General features: G+C 45.1%; 1 protein-coding gene across 1 annotated transcript in view; it reads right to left on the bottom strand.

The window, feature by feature from the left end:
- Positions 1-17,266, bottom strand: part of LOC148686361 (metastasis-associated protein MTA1-like) — a 52,102-nt gene that overhangs the window by 22,676 nt on the left and 12,160 nt on the right. The window contains exon 4 of the mRNA XM_088666743.1: positions 10,287-10,441. Within this exon, the coding sequence (XP_088522869.1) occupies positions 10,287-10,441 (155 nt within the window). The remainder of the gene's footprint in view (positions 1-10,286; positions 10,442-17,266) is intronic.

Genomic DNA, 17,266 nt, shown 5'->3' with positions numbered 1-17,266 from the left:
CTACGTTTATTCTGTATGTATGATATTTATTTTATACATACAAATTACAAATTTATGGCATTTTAAAAAGGCATAATATGGTTCAATCATGCAACCAGCTTCATCATTCATTTTCATGGTAATGGTCCTTGCATTATGAAGTTTAAACAAATCCAAGCTGTCATTCAGAGTCACATTGCTCCTGAAGTTCTGGCTAATGCAATATGATTTTTTCTATATTCTTTGGTTATATAAAAACCAAGAGTGGCAATTTAGCACAATGAAGCCAATTTTAAAAACATAGTCATTCCCTCCATTAAGCTAAAAAAAGACATTTACAAAAGAACCTATATTACAGCTATTTCGTTTGAGGACAAGGAAGCCTAAAATGAGCCTGGGTTAGCAAAACACAGCTAAATTAAGACATATTATATAGGCTCATAGCACCTTGAAGTTCTTGAAAATATATAGAGATTAACAAGCAACTGCAAACTTTGTCTGCATGAGCAGTTTATTGGGGGATGAATCACAGGCTAACTATTGAAAAATATTTACAAGTTCTTACACCTCCACCTGCTCCATTCCCTTGTAGGGGCCAGGATTCCAAGAGATTATTCACACATAATTTCTCATCACACTATTACACAGTACTACAGATCTAGCAGCTAAATGTGTAAACTGAATCCAGGGGAAAAAAATGCATTTTCACTGCGAAGACACGGTGTGTGTTCAGTCAAAGGAGGAAGGAATGGCTCCACTAGCGACCACATTTGTCGATTTTCACCAGACCAGTGCATGGAAACTGTGTATGAGCTTTGCTGCTGCAATACCTCTTCTCTTGCACATAGTGACTGCACACAGAGGTAGATAATCTATGAAGAGCCAGTGTTTCCTAAATATGGGCTGCAAGATCTGCAATTGCTTAATCATCACTCAGTGTTGCATTTCATCAGGTGATGAGAATGTGCCTTAAAATCTCTATGTGTGTGCATTCACTCTGATCTTTTGAAATGTACAAATTCAGCAATCAAACAGATGCGCGCGTGCACACACACACACACACACACACACACACGAGCCGATAGAAATGAATATTGAAGAGACTGGGGAAATAATTTAGTTTGCAGAGGACTTACTATTGATTCAGAACATCCTGATTTTCTTTTCATTAAGGGCAGGGTTGTGGGAAACCAGCAATAGAGTAAATGATCTACTTTTTCTCCACAGTCCTTCCTTGCTTCTCTTTAACAACGAAAAAAGTCAGAATTTCTAGAATAATTCCACCCTAGATACCTGGGTGCAATATTAGAACAGGGAGGCTGGAGCAAGTCAGCCTGAAAAATGTACCAATAAGCTGATAAATAATGGTTTCTGCAGTACAAAAGTAAAGTGCCTAGAAAAATTGTCCATAGGAGTTTAGCGTTATCAAGAGAATGTTGTAACATTGCTGGTTTTTTTTGTAATGTTTACACACACAAAATATTTTTATTTTTCTTGGATGTATTCATAAAGCACTTTAGAGATTAGAGAACTCATGATGGACGATGGTAACAATATGGGAAACCTATATTCTGATATAGATAAAAAGTACCCACCCTCCCCAAGTGAGCATCTCTGATCGGACCACACTTACCGTGTTTCCCCTTTTTTAAGACACCGTCTTATAACTTTTTTTCCTCAAAAACACACACGGTGTCTTATTTTCAGGGGATGTCTTAAGGCTTGGTGTTCTAGTAGTCAGTGCAATCACACATGACACTTTCTGGCACATCCAGTTTGTGATCCACTATAAATATGACTCCATCATCACCATCATCAACATCATTAGTTATGCATGGACAGAAGTATGTATGGCATCAGGTGCATAATTTAGCTTTTTTCTAAAACGTGTGTCTAGTTTTCATAGAGAATATCCGAAAATACCCATCCAGACCATAAGAAGCTGCCTTAGACCTAGTCAGACGATTGTCAATCCAGCTCAGTGTTGTTTACACTGATTGGCAATGGCTCTTCTGCAGGATTTCAGGTGGGAAGTCTCTCCCAGTCCTACCTGGAGATTCTGGGGATTGTACCTGGGACCTTCTGCATGCAAAGCAGATGCTTTGCAACTGAGCCACGGCCTGGAGATGTGATGCACACAGAGAACTCGAATAAGCATAGGATGCTCCACTAATTTCAGTAGAGAGAAAAGATCAATGTGCTCAAGAGAACATGCTAACCCATGGGAGAGCCAGGGCTCCTGCACCCACAATAAATTTCTGCATTGGAGCACTTATCTCCAGAAGGCTACACTTCTTAGGGCAGTAAGGTTGGGTGGCTCTTCCTAGCCTCCTGGTCCACCTTTGTGCCCTTCATCTTTGTTCTCCTATTACCACCCATGCATGCATTTCATCCAGCCATTCCACCACCCTCTGCCAAAAGAACTGTAAATTCTCCTAATACTCAAATATCTGGTTAAGAAGAAAATATGCCAATTGAGCAAGTTATGTTAATTAAAGGTATTTGCATACACATGATTGCATACATATTACTGCTTTGCATAATTAATATTAAGCATAGCATTCTAGGACTGGAAAAGGCAAGAAATCCACCCATTTTCTACCATTAACAGAGGGTCTTCCACACTTGATTTTTCTCTTCCCCACTTCGCTTGGAGAGGCGAGAGCCCGAGCGGGAGACGTGCGCTCTACAAAGCTCTGCACTCACTTCATCCGCCCGACGGGAAAGCGAAGCGGGGAAGAGAAAAAACTGAAGCGGCTCTTTTTCTCTTCCCCACTTTGCTTGGAGAGGCGAGCGCCCGAGCAGGAGACGCGCGCTCTGCAAAGCTCTTTTTCTCTTCCCCACTTCGCTTTCCCGTCGGGCAGATGAAGTGAGTGCAGAGCTTTGCAGAGCGTGCGTCTCCTGCTCGGGCGCTCGCCTCCCCAAGCAAAGTGGGGAAGAGAAAAAGAGCCGCTTCAGTTTTTTCTCTTTTTCTCTTCCCCACTTTGCTTTCCCGGCGGGCAGATGAAGTGAGTGCGGAGCTTTGCAGAGCGCGCGTCTCCCGCTCGGGCGCTCGCCTCTCCATGTGACCGCACGGCTCTTTTGCTGCTGCCGCGTGGAAGCGGCTGGGGTCAGGAGCGCCCTAGCCAGCGGCCTCATCTCTTCCTGGCCCTGCCAAGGAGGCCTGCCGCCCCGCCGCTGCCGAGCGCTCCGTCCGCGCCAGTGGGCGCTCCCGTCTGCGCTGCTGGGCGCTCCACCCGGGCGCTGCTGAGCGCTCTGCGCTGCAGCAGCCGGTTCCGGGTGGCGGGGTGGCAGGCTGAAATCACTTCAAACGGCGTTTTTAAACGCCATTTTCCCTCCTCACGGCTGACTTAGCTACCGGTAGGCGCGCGCTGCAGCTGAGCCAGGAACAGCTGATTCTCGTGCTACAGCTAATCCGTATCTCCGCGCTCTGCTTCCTTGCTTTGCCCACCACTGCTGAGCGTTCCACGCTGCAGCAGCTGGTTCCAGGCCCCGAGCTGGCAGGCATGGGGGTATGTCTTATTTTCGGGGTATGTCTTATATTGCTCAAATGCTTAAAATTGCTGCCCTGGCTTACTTTATGAGTACGTATTAAAAAAGGGGAAACACGGTAGGAGGAGTTACGCTAAGACCAGACCATGTCATTACCGAGGAGGCAGACTTAGTCGTTGTCTGAGGACTATCCCTGCCTCCAGGTCTGGTCCTGACCGGACGGATATTGGAATCAGCAAGGGATACCCACATGACCTGAAGGTGCTGCTGTGCAATGCCAGGTCGATGATGAATAAGACCACCGCCATTCACGACCTGATTGTGGATGGAGGATTTGACCTGGCATGTGTGACAGAGACCTGGTTGGAGGAAGCCGATGGGCCCGTTCTTGGCGCTGCTTGCCCACCAGGTTTCTCTTATGCACAGCAACCCAGGCCATCTGGGCGGGGAGGGGGGGTTGCAGTGATTTTTAGGAAGTCATTAGTTTGCACCAGGCGTCCTATTGGGAAGACCCAGTTCTCTGAGTGCATGTTCTGGAAGTTGGGCAATAGAGGCAGTACAGGATTCCTTTTGGTGTACCGACCTCCCCGCTGCACCAAGGATTCCCTGCCCGAGCTGCTTCAGGTCGTGTCGGATGTGCTCCTGGAGACACCTAGCTTGGTTGTCTTAGGGGATTTTAACATCCATGCCGATACGACCTTACAAGGAGCCGCTCGGGACTTCGTGGAAAGCATGGCCACCATGGGGCTGTCCCTGAATAAGTCTGGCCCAACTCATAGCCGCGGACATGCCTTGGACTTGGTGTTTACCTCTATGGATGTTGGTGATCTGACATTAAGTAAAAGCGAAACAAAAGAAGTGCCATGGTCAGATCACTTTCTGGTGCAACTGGACTTCTCCGCAACCCTTTCCCTCTGCAGGGAGGTGGGACCGATTCGGATGGTCCGCCCCCGCTACTTAATGGATCCAATTGGCTTCCAAAGAGTGGTAGGGGATGTTTTATCCCATGTCGATGGCCTTTCAGCTGATTCCCTGGTGGCCCGCTGGAATGCGGAGTTAACCAGCGCTATTGACTGTCTGGCTCCGAAGCGCCCTCTCAGATTGCATGGAGCCCGGACAGCCCCGTGGTTTTCCCCGGCGCTGAGGGCAATGAAACAGTCGTTGAGACGGCTAGAGCGCCGGTGGCGGAAAACTCATTTTGAATCAGACCGGACACGGGCTAGAGCTCAACTTCGAGCCTACCAAGTGGCAATGGCGACGGCGAAGAGGACCTTCTTCACCGTCTCCATCGCATCTGCAGAAAACAGCAGCAGGAGACTCTTCCAGGTGGTTCGCAATTTAGCGGAACCACCTGCTCCATCCGGGCCCAGTACGGGCCACATGATCTCCTGCAATGATTTTGCAAAGTTTTTTGCAGATAAAGTCGCTCAGATTCGGGAAGAGGTAGACTCCACCGTGGGAGCAGGGCCGGGGCGGGGGAGTGCTAGAGTCCTGTCTAGTCAAGTTTTGTGGGATCAATTTCAATCTGTTACCTCCGAGGATGTGGACAGGCTGCTTAGACGAATGAAACCAACCACCTGTCTCCTTGATCCTTGCCCATCCTGGCTTATAAAAGCTAGCCAGGAAGGGCTGGGCGATGGGCTTCGCGGGTTGGTAAATGCTTCTCTCCATGAGGGAGCCTTCCCAGACCCGCTGAAAGAGGCGGTTATTAAACCGCTTCTTAAAAAACCATCTTTAGATCCGGCCAATATGGCCAACTATCGCCCAGTCTCAAATCTTCCATTCTTGGGCAAGGTGATTGAGCGAGTGGTTGCGGAACAACTCCAGGCACGCCTGGAAGAAGCGGACCATTTGGATCCCTTCCAGTCAGGATTCAGGCCTCATCATGGGACTGAAACTGCCTTGGTCGCACTGGTCGATGATCTCCGGCGGGCTAGGGACAAAGGTAAGAGCTGTTTCCTTGTTCTGCTGGATCTCTCAGCGGCTTTTGACACCATCGACCATAACATCCTTCTGGACCGTCTAGAGGGCTTGGGAGCTGGGGGCACTGTCATGCAGTGGTTCCGCTCCTTCCTCCTGGGCCGTGTTCAGAAAGTGGTGGTGGGGGATGAGTGTTCAGACCCCTGGGCGCTCACTTGTGGGGTGCCTCAGGGTTCTGTCCTCTCCCCCATGCTTTTTAACATCTATATGCAGCCACTGGGAGAGATCATCAGGGGGTTTGGGCTGGGTGTCCATCAGTATGCTGATGATACCCAGCTCTACCTCTCTTTTAAATCAGAACCAGTGAAGGCGGTGAAGGTCCTGTGTGAGTGCTTGGAGGCGGTTGGAGGATGGATGGCGGCTAACAGATTGAGATTGAATCCTGACAAGACAGAAGTACTGTTTGTGGGGGACAGGAGGCGAGCGGGTGTGGAGGACTCCCTGGTCCTGAATGGGGTAACTGTGCCCCTGAAAGACCAGGTGCGCAGCCTGGGAGTCATTTTAGACTCACAGCTGTCCATGGAGGCACAGGTCAACTCCGTGTCCAGGGCAGCTGTTTATCAGCTCCATCTGGTACGCAGGCTGAGTCCCTACCTGCCCACTGACTGTCTCTCCAGAGTGGTGCATGCTCTAGTTATCTCTCGCTTGGACTACTGCAATGCGCTCTACGTGGGGCTACCTTTGAAGGTGACCCGGAAACTACAACTAATCCAGAATGCGGCAGCTAGACTGGTGACTGGGAGCGGCCGCCGAGATCACATAACACCGGTCCTAAAAGACCTACATTGGCTCCCAGTACGTTTCCGAGCACAATTCAAAGTGTTGGTGTTGACCTTTAAAGCCCTAAACGGCCTCGGTCCGGTATACCTGAAGGAGCGTCTCCACCCCCATCGTTCTGCCCGGACACTGAGGTCCAGCTCCGAGGGCCTTCTGGCGGTTCCCTCATTACGAGAAGCCAAGTTACAGGGAACCAGGCAGAGGGCCTTCTCGGTAGTGGCACCCACCCTGTGGAATGCCCTCCCACTAGAGGTCAAAGAGAACAATTACCAGACCTTTAGAAGGCATCTCAAGGCAGCCCTGTTTAGGGAAGCTTTTAATGTTTGATGGATTTCTGTATTTTAGAATTTCTGTTTTTTTTTTTTTGGAAGCCGCCCAGAGTGGCTGGGGGAACCCGGCCAGATGGGCGGGGTATAAATAATAAATTATTATTATTATTATTATTACTTCTGGAAGTCCATGAAAGACAGATTATCATGTTTTTGCTTTGTTCACTAATAAACATTTTGGAGTTAATCCTTCTTTTTTAAACAACAACAACAACCACCCCACAATATCACACTTTTTTCTTTGTTTTTTTACAATACCACACATTGGAATTCTATTTTGGCAATAAGTTGTATATAATTTAATAAATAGTAACAACATGGAGCAGGCTGCCTATGTCAGAAGCTGCAGAGGCTAGAACTGGCTACATACTCAATTGTCCCAGTTACCATCCCGTCCCCCCATGATTTTGGTGGTCTTTTTGGCCACCACAATCTCATGCCACAATCTTGCCCCAAATAGCACTTTTTTGGGGGGGCGACCTTGTGCAGCATCCCAAAACATGTGTTTTGGGGTGTCATGCCTGAAAAAAGCACTTTTTAGGGGGGCGTTATCTTAAGCAGGTCACGTGACTCACGTGGGAGTGCGGGCATGGAAGGTGGCATCCTGGTTTTTTTCATTGCAATGTGTTGCAGGCTATGTGGTTGCTTCTAGTTCTGTTTGCAGCTGTACACAGAACCCAGGGAAAACTGCATCTTGGAACACACAAAGAGAGGAAGCTCCCTGATGTAAAATCAATCCATTGGTTCACTGACCTTGGTATTATCTACTATGACTTTTAGTAGCATTCCCAAGTGTCAGAGGTTCTTGCGGCTACTCTTGAGTAACGACGCTCCACACCTGCTTGTCTTTAAGGTGTTTTTTTATTGTGCATTCTATTTATAGTGCAAAGTGTCTGGAAAACATGTCTGCTTAGTCTGAGTCAGAACCTCGCAATGGCTTTTTTCTGTTTCGCGCCCAACATAACAGCTTGGGAACCCCAAAGCGCCTCCCTCCTGTCCTACGGGGTGCCGTGCGCCTCAATTCAGGCGTCAGGGGGAAGGGCCGTCCTTCTGACTGCTCTCCCATCATTTCCTCCCCAGCTGCCTCCCCCTCTACTCGGTGTTGAGGCTCTTTGACACTGCTAGAGCCTTGTCCCTCCCTCTCTGCTTCCTGACTCCTGTAATCTGATCCGCTACTGGACTTACTGCTCTGAGAGGAACTCGACCTGATGGGGGGGGCTGCTCCCTATAAGCCCTCCCCCTTACACCAAGGTTTCAGACAGAGCTCTTCCCGAGCCCTACCTAAAGATCCCGGGGACTGACTCTATGTTCTACCACTGAGTCGCAGCTCTTCCTGACGTCTTCCAACTGTGGAGTATTCTTAGGCTCTCGACTGGCTCCACTTACCCAGGTTGAGCCCTTCTAGACAAGTCAAAGGCATATATGTTTATTTGTCTGCAGTGATCTTGTCTGGGCTACAACCATCTTCCTGCCTCGGTTGCGTTTCTGTGCATCCCTCAGCTTGGTCTCAGGGCTTGGTCCCTCAACTCTGACTCCCCATCTCTGCGCTTCCTCTTGATTCACCTCTAACAACTGCCTGTCCCCGACACCGGGGTCAAGTCTTCAAAGAAAAAGAAAAAGGCCAAAACTCCTACTGTTAGTCCCTTGCAGGACCCAAAGCTGCATCCCATTTATTGTTGACTGTCAGCAGCCTAAAGTGTCCATAAAACAGGCAAAATGCAGACATTGAAAACAAATAAATAATTGTTAATTACTAACAACATAGTCCCAGCATTATATAAGGCTCCTTTTCCAGCTTCATAATTTCCAACAGTGCAAGTATTAATGTTTCACCAGTGGGGCTGGGGTAACTGTTCCAAAAATGCCCTTAAATATTTGCCTGGGTAAGTGAGCCCAAACACATTAATCAACCAAATATGAAATTTTATGGTGGAGATATTTTCCATGCCAAGGCTAGGTGCAGAACTATTTATGCAGGGCACTGTCTTCAAAAGACAGTGATTTTCAAGGGCTGCTAAGCTCCGCTTGATCAGAAAAAGTAACCTATATATATACCAGTGTATATAAGCCATCCTTTTGCATGTTGCTAATTTGAGCACCGCCAGAATTTTGGAAAACTTTGTGAAAACACTCCACTTCATAAAACACATTACATCATTGTTAGTAACCTGTGATCGAGTTCATGTGGAAGAGAGGCTCAAGCTGAGCTGCTATTATTCAAATTCTGAAGCATCCAAATTTACTGTGAATATTTTCCAGTCCACATCCATGCAAAGCTAAGTAAATTAAACCCTTGGTAACTTTTCATACAGGCAACACACTTTTTAGACATGCATCATTTCGTGACACAGTAATTCAATTTTACCAGAGGTTAAATCAGGCATCCCCAAACTGCGCCCCTCCAGATGTTTTGGCCTACAACTCCCATGATCCCTAGCTAACAGGACCAGTGAGCAGGGATGATGGGAATTGTAGTCCAAAACATCTGGAGGCCGAAGTTTGGGGATGCCTAACTAACCCCTTTCCAGCCCAGCGAGGAGCGCAGGGAGTGTTTGCGCAACACACCTGCACACGGCAGCTGACACACTAACATGTTGCAACACACTGTTGGGAAAGTTCTGCATTACAATAACTCCAGGGCACACTGGTGTTTCTCACAGCAAATGTGCAACAGGTTAACAAAATAATATGCATAGGTTGATTGCCACAGGTGTCCCCAACATTTGCACACGGTTATTTATAGAGTCATGTGTTCTACATCCACATTTAGTAGCTTGCTGATGGAAACACCAGCATAGCAAGTTTCTCCTGGAGCAATCAGTATGTTTGAAGCTCTCTATTCTTCCAAACAACGGCATATGGAAATATTCAAGGAGTTATTCCTTATTTTCCAACTGCTTTCAAGCTATTTGGATAAATGAAGCTGTTCTGTAAATATTCATCCATGTACCTATGTATAATCACACACACACACAAAGAGAGAGAGATGCATCTCAATCTAAAATAAATTTGCCAGTTTCCCCTGCATTTTAAAGGGATTGCGTTGCATCATCAAACCATCACTGAATGAGCTATAATTGAGGGATTTCCATGGCAATCAGTGCACTGGAAGCATTTACACTCAGAAATCTTTGTGCTTGTAAATAAGAATGGAAAGATGTTTTAATAAAAGGACTAAGCAAGGGTAGCACTGCAGGAACAGGCTGCCTTGGGTTCTTTATACACAGATAAATAATGGTCAGATGATGAAGAAAAGATATCGGGAAGAATAAAAATCCCACACAATAATCTATGAACAAACCATGTTCGCCCTCTGAAAAACCCACAGCTTTTATATCTACCTCTCGGCCGGAGTACAAAAAAACCATTTCCTAAGTGCTAAATTGTGGGGAAATGTTTATTCTTCGGTCATATGATGGAAAGTGAGGAACGGATATTTACAATAGCACAGAATAAAGGCATGAAGGATCTTTTGCCTAATTGAGATACTGATATTGGATCACCGATTACAGCCTTTCTACGGATTTAAGTGTGTCTATCAATATTACCGTAGCACTTGGTGGAGACTGTTTCAGTGTGTTTGACACCTGTGGGAATTGACTAGCTGGATCCATCACATGCATAAGAATACATTTCGGCATTCTCAGAATGTTACCTAGCAATGAGAGGGCGAGCGAGCTGTCTACGCTCTTGATTCTTGCAGGCTCCTATCTCCCCACTTTCTCTTACCTGGTCTCTTCTGTAGCAATAAAGAAACCATCATCAGGAGCATTGAGCCAGTTTTGTCTCTGCCTCTTGAGCAACGGCGTAACACTTGGCATAAGGTCACTTGTGCCGACTTGTAAAGTTTTACCATTAGTTGTATAGAAATCATGTGCCGCTTGCTGAAATCATTGCCAAATAAAAAATAAAAAAATAAAAAAATCAGGAAATATTTTAGAAACATGGACTACAATCCAATGGAGAGTGTTATTTTGTCCTTGTTTATAAGCTCCCCACCACCACATCACAACACAAAAGAGGATAGACAGGTTAGCCCAGGCATAGGCAAACTCGGCCCTCCAGATCTTTTGGGACTACAACTCCCATCATCCCTAGCTAATAGGACCAGTGGTCAGGGATGATGGGAATTGAAGTCTCAAAACATCTGTGGGGCCGAGGTTTGCCTATGTCTGGGTTCGTCTCTCCGGTGTCAGTTTCACATATGTTTAATCATAAATCTCTTCTGCCCCATTTTTAATGCAACAATTTTTTAAATTGCACACATTTCCACTCTAAAATACACTTTCCCCCCCAAAGTGTTCGTTTTTGTAAGGATTTCTCCCTGAAATATGCAATTTGTATGCATCTTTGACCCACAACCTGCACCGTAAAATCAGAAGAGTGTAGTCCAAAGGATAACTGCATTCCGATCCATGAAATTAGCCTAGGAGGTGGCCAGGATTAAGTTCATTCACATAAATCCACACAGAATGAACATCCCTAATCACAGCCCACTTTTGAAAGACCAGGTCCTCTGAGATTAATCCATATGAGAGTACTTGGGGGCTCTCCATAGTCATGCCCTCATCTCAAACTAAAAGTAACGCTGCAAGTTGGGAGCCAGTAATTAGCTGTGTCTGCCACATGGCAAGCATGTGTCACAAGAAATTGTTGAGCTACCTTGGTTCAACACCAATGAGACCAAAATACTTTTCCCTCATTTTTGCTGCCTCATTCCTTGGGCCGCAATATCCCCAGTGGCCCCTCTAGCAATCTGGTGCCCAATAGCATGCTGAAGGTTTCTGACATTGGATATTGTTGCCGTAGGCACTGCTGATTCTCTGCTACAGACACTGAGTCCCAGTAGAACCCATTACAATGAGAAATATCCTCATTTACTGTTGCTCCTTCTACTAAGAGCAACTCCTGTGGCTGTTGCTCCTCCTCCTTATATTAGCCATTAAATTATCCTCCTAGTCCTAGCATAGATTAGCCTCTAATGATCACCGATGGGATACAAGGCGCCTGTTTTGCCTGTAGTACTATTTCAAGAAATATTAGGCTACCCACCAAAAGGCAGACTGGGGCGCTGAATGCATTTGCTGAAGTTTAGCCTAATCTGGATTTTAAATTCATGCTCAGTCCAGGGTGGCCTGATATATCTCAGTATGCAGTCCTGTGGACAAAACAGTGATGAATGCATGACATAGGAAGTGAGAAGGAATAGAGCTATTTGCTTTTTAACCTGGGCATTACTCAAATACTTAACGCTCCCTCTAAAGCCATTGGAAAGTACATCCACTGCTGCAGAAGAACATGATCGATAAACTTTCAGGCACAAACTCTTTGAAGATGATGTCAAATATAGTGCTCCCATTTACTACTTTAGCAGCACTTCTGCGTTATTGAGACCAAACCACTGAAAGATTCACCACACTGCTTTTGCCCTAAAAGCCTAGGGACCGCCCCTGCCCTCTCAATTCCATATGCCTAGTCATTTCCTGTGCCCATTAGGAGCAGTTCTATATTACTGCAACCTCAGCCTGCAAAGATGAGCCATTGCAATGTTTCCCTCAAGCACGTTTGCTAATTTATTTACAGAAAATCGCTGGCTGAAAAGAGGCATACAGTGGTACCTCGGTTTATGAACACAGTTGGTTCCGGAAGTCTGTTCATAAACTGAAACGTTCATAAACTGAAGTGAACTTTCCCATTGAAAGTAATGGAAAGTGGATTAATCCGTTCCAGACGGGTCCGCGGAGTACTGAACCTGAAGCGTACTTAACCCGAAGCATGGGTGTAATTGGTTCCGGAAGTCTGTTCATAAACTGAAGCATTCATAAACTGAAGCGAACTTTCCCATTAAAAGTAATGGAAAATGAATTAATCCATTCCAGATGGGTCCGCGGCGTTCATAAACCGAAAATTCGTAAACCGAGGTGTTCATAAACCGAGGTTCCACTGTATTCATGTGTCACTAAAATTTTAAACTGGCCAATCCTTAGCAAGTCTAGCATGTGTGTCACAAACATTTAGCCAAAACCAAAACCAAATATAAACAGGGTTGAAATCAGTAGGAGCAAATCCAAAGTGAGTTTTACCACCTGTTTGCTTTCCAACTGCCATTGCATTTAAGGCATGCTTGCTTTAGCTGTGCAGAAGTGCTGTTCAGCTCAGAGCATCTGTTTTGCATGCAGAAGATCCCTTGTTCAGTCATTGGCATCTCCAGGTAGCGTTGAGAATGTCACCTGCCTGAAACCCTGGACAGACCTACTAGTCAGTGTAGGCAATACTGAGCTAGAAGGACCAAGGGTTAGGCTGCAGGAGATTGTGGTCAAATACAACTAACAAGCAAAGGGCTAGTTAGTGCATGAAGAGCTAAAGGAGTTGTATTGCTAGATAGACTCAACTAGGTCATGCCCCTTCTTCTCTGGAAGCTTTTCTACTCCCCCCCCCCCCTGCATCATGTAATGAGACAGACATGAGTTAGCTTGCTCCTAGGCTTACAACACATGTTTGGAACTATATTCTGTACTTTCTACCCAAGAGTATTTTGCCTATGTTATCCTTGCTGCTGCATGACTGAGATTTTGAATCTGTAAGTAATGCATTTTAAACTTACTTAACAGTGTGTGGTCTGCTCATTGCAAGAGGGGTAGGAAAAGGTCAGCCGCTGTATGTGGCTGAGTGGGATAAGAAAGGTCTAACAACCTATATTCTTAACACTTTATTGTGCTACTTATTTCTGTGAGTTTAATACTCTGCTACTGGGGTTCTCCGTGTGCAAGCCCCACAATTGGAATCCAGGCACCTAGCCATTTCTTTCTGTTGTTCACCTCCACACACAGGTCTACAGGGATTCATATATTTTAATTCCTCCCACACAGACTTGTTATAAGAAACTTCCTCTGTTCCTAAACGTCCTACTGCACACTGATAGGCAATATGAGAGACACTATGGGAAACAATCAGGGTCAGAAAAATGCCAGGGTACAGAGACCTCCTCCCATTCTAGACTTCTTTGTGGAACACATAGAGGGTGTGGTTCTTTCACACATTGTATCGGATCCATGAAGGGTAAATATTCCGCTGCCCACCCACTGCCCCAAGCTCTCTGAGCCTTGCAAAGAACCCAGATAAGTAAGGATCTCTAATCTCATGCTAAGACTCTGATAGGAACTGGGTGAGCTCAATAATAGCAGGCCTCTCTGCATTCTCTCAAAATTTTAGGGGAACATTGTTGTTGTTGTTGTTTAGTCGTTTAGTCGTGTCCGACTCTTCGTGACCCCATGGACCATAGCACGCCAGGCACTCCTGTCTTGCACTGCCTCCCGCAGTTTGGTCAAACTCATGTTCGTAGCTTCGAGAACACTGTCCAACCATCTTGTCCTCTGTCGTCCCCTTCTCCTAGTGCCCTCAATCTTTCCCAACATCAGGGTCTTTTCCAATGATTCTTCTCTTCTCATGAGGTGGCCAAAGTATTGGAGCCTCAGCTTCACGATCTGTCCTTCCAGGGAGCACTCAGGGCTGATTTCCTTAAGAATGGATAGGTTTGATCTTCTTGCAGTCCATGGGACTCTCAAGAGTCTCCTCCAGCACCATAATTCAAAAGCATCAATTCTTCGGCGATCAGCCTTCTTTATGGTCCAGCTCTCACTTCCATACATCACCAAGGGGAACATTACATGGGGTGTTTTTTGCTAGGACTCCTGAAATCTTGATCCAGCATTGGGTATATTCATATGTCCCCTCACGAACTGGTCAAACACATCAATGCAAGAACTGAAATATTCTAAGCACTACTAACAGTATGTCAGAAAACGTTCAAGAATGCAACCCAAGTCTCTATCCCTCGTGGCAGTACAAGTGACACGAGCAAAGTATTTATTTATTTCTTCTAATGCTCATATCTTGACTTGACTAACCTAAAATCAGGCTCTTGAGGATCTTCAGGGCTGTGGCATTCAATAAAATGGGTGCCATTATTGAGAAGGCCCTGTTCCTAATAGACTCAGAGAACCTCTGTTGGTAGGAGGACATAGAGCAGGACCTCACATACTGAATAGAGTACACATGGAAATGTGCAAGGGGGAAAGGTATTCCTTAAGGTACCCTGATCCTAAGTCATTTTGAACTTTCAAGGCAAGAACCAGCTCTTTCCATTATGCTGCAATGAACTGGGAATAGTATAGCCAATCTAGTATACACCGAACAATGCTAGAATACTGTGCTCTATTCAACCAGTTGCTGAAACAGCATTTTGCATCAGTTGAAGTTTCTTGTCCCTTTTCAAAGGGCAGCATGTTGTCCAGCATGTTGTCCAGAGACTAGGGTTCCAGTGCCACAGGGTTCCAGTGCCACAGAGTTCCAGTTCCAGTGCTATCGGGTGGATAGTACACCAACAGAAACTCTATCCTATCTCAGACTCCTAACAGCAGAACACCAACAGAAACTCCATCTTGTCTCAAATTCTGAACATCCAGTACACTCCAGGAAAGAGGAGGAAAATCACGCTAGAACAGGGATCCCCAAACTAAGGCCCGGGGGCCGGATGCAGCCCAATCGTCTTCTCAATCCGGCCCGCGGACGGTCTGGGAATCAGCATGTTTTTACATGAGTAGAATGTGTCCTTTTATTTAAAATGCATCTCTGGGTTATTTGTGGGACCTGCCTGGTGTTTTTACATGAGTAGAATGTGTGCTTTTATTTAAAATGCATCTCTGGGTTACTTGTGGGGCATAGGAATTCGTTCATTTTTTTCCCTTCAAAATATAGTCCACCACCCCCCACATGGTCTGAGGGACAGTGGACCGGCCCCCTGCTGAAAAAGTTTGCTGACCCCTGCGCTAGAACATGGCAGCACCTCATCTCCATATATTGGGTCTATGGTGTTATATTACCGAGAAAGCTGGCAGACACAAAATGCTGGATGAAACCCTGTGGAGGCCCCTAGGCAGTCAAAATCTCAGGGGGGGCCCTGATAATTATCTCCTAATACATTTTTATTTTTAATAAACCGATTTTGATTTTTGCAGGACCCCTAAAAGGCATGGGGCCCATAGGCCAGTGCCTGTTTGGTTGTTATACTGGGTTATACTGGGTCCCAAGGCTCTCACTTACACACCAGAATGAAAGCTCAGGCAGTAGGGTTTTTAAAAGACAGGTTTTCCTATTTATTGTTTTGTCAGACTTCCTCTAGTGCTTTCATGGTAATCTGGCACTGCAGACACAGTTGAGAAAGCTGGAGCCCACCCAGATGATACAGATTGCCTTTACAGAATTGCTCATTCCCACATTTGATATAAAAATGTCATCTTATGGATTCATTACATTTATACTCAAGCATGCCTACATTAAACTATTCAATAACAGATAAACCACCTTCCAGTAGCACCTTAGAGACCAACTAAGTTTGTCATTGGTATGCGCTTTAGTGTGCATGCACACCTCTTCAGATACTTCTTTAGATACTTCTTCAGATGCACAAGAAAGCTCATACCAATGACAAACTTAGTTGGTCTCTAAGGTGCTACTGGAAGGAATTTTTTAAATTTTGTTTCGACTACGGCAGACCAACACAGCTACCTACCTGTAAGATAAACCACCAGCACCTTATGCATTATAGTAACAAAAAAATGGTTTAGTAGACACTGAAGGAAACCACTATCATTTCAAATTCGTCATAAACAGAGGCACCAGCTTCTCTGGACAATTGAGGGGGCCCAACATGATATTCTGACGTAGGGCCCTCTGAATATTGAGGGGGCCCTGCCCTCTAGAGCGAAAAAAACCCATAGTGTGGGCCATAGTGCCTTGGCCCCCAGGAGCCAACACCCTTGGTCATAAAAAATACCTATTGTGAATTATATGCAACTGAATATTTTATATAAATTAAGAAATAGTAGTAGTGGATAAACAAACTCCATTTCTCTAAAAACTGATTATTTTGCTGCCTTATCTCTCTGTTTATATTTGCAATCTTCCCATATTCTTGAAAGCCATCGATTGATAAGCAGTGAGTTGGTCTTTCTCCATTTAAGGGTCAGTCATGCTGCCTTCAATAACTGACATTATCATTTCTGTATCATTCTGGAGTATTATACCTCACACATTTCCCAAAAGAGTAACTAACCAATGAGTCCATTGATCACTCACAACTTGTTACATTTCTTATCTCTGTAATTCAAAAGCCCAGTACTGTAAGTTATATTCATATGGCAGGTTCATAAAAAATATGTAATAGCCAGTATGTATATTTGATTTAGCTTATACCATCAAATGCAAATTTATAAAAGTTTTCCTTGTGGTTCATACACAAAGTGGACTGTGGAATATTCTGCCACATCCACCTTCACATTTCCTGTGGGATGCTTGTATTAAGATCCTTTCCCCAGTTAATTTGATTTACCACAATTTTATTAATCTGTTTTAAAGTTCCTTTAAAAATAAAATAATTATTTGAGATTACTTTGTCAAAATTAGTACAATCCTTCAATAAGTCATACTTAATGACTGAATTAATACAATCCCTTAGTGGGCCATATATACTTTGTGCTCAAATTATTTATAATGTGTCCAATTTGTAAATATTGGAATAAATGAGTTTCTGTTCTGCCTGTCTCCTCTTCAATCTGTCTGGAACATTTTATTAGGTCATCTGTTAATATACTCCTGATTCCAGCCATACCAATAACTTCCCAAACAACTTCAAAGTTTATTGCCATCTG

The sequence above is a fragment of the Zootoca vivipara genome, chromosome 3 (genome assembly GCF_965207765.1).
Source record: "Zootoca vivipara chromosome 3, rZooViv2.hap1.1, whole genome shotgun sequence".
NCBI lineage: Eukaryota > Metazoa > Chordata > Lepidosauria > Squamata > Lacertidae > Zootoca > Zootoca vivipara.
Note: the sequence above shows the minus strand (reverse complement) of the source record. Positions and strands in the feature narration are given on the sequence as shown.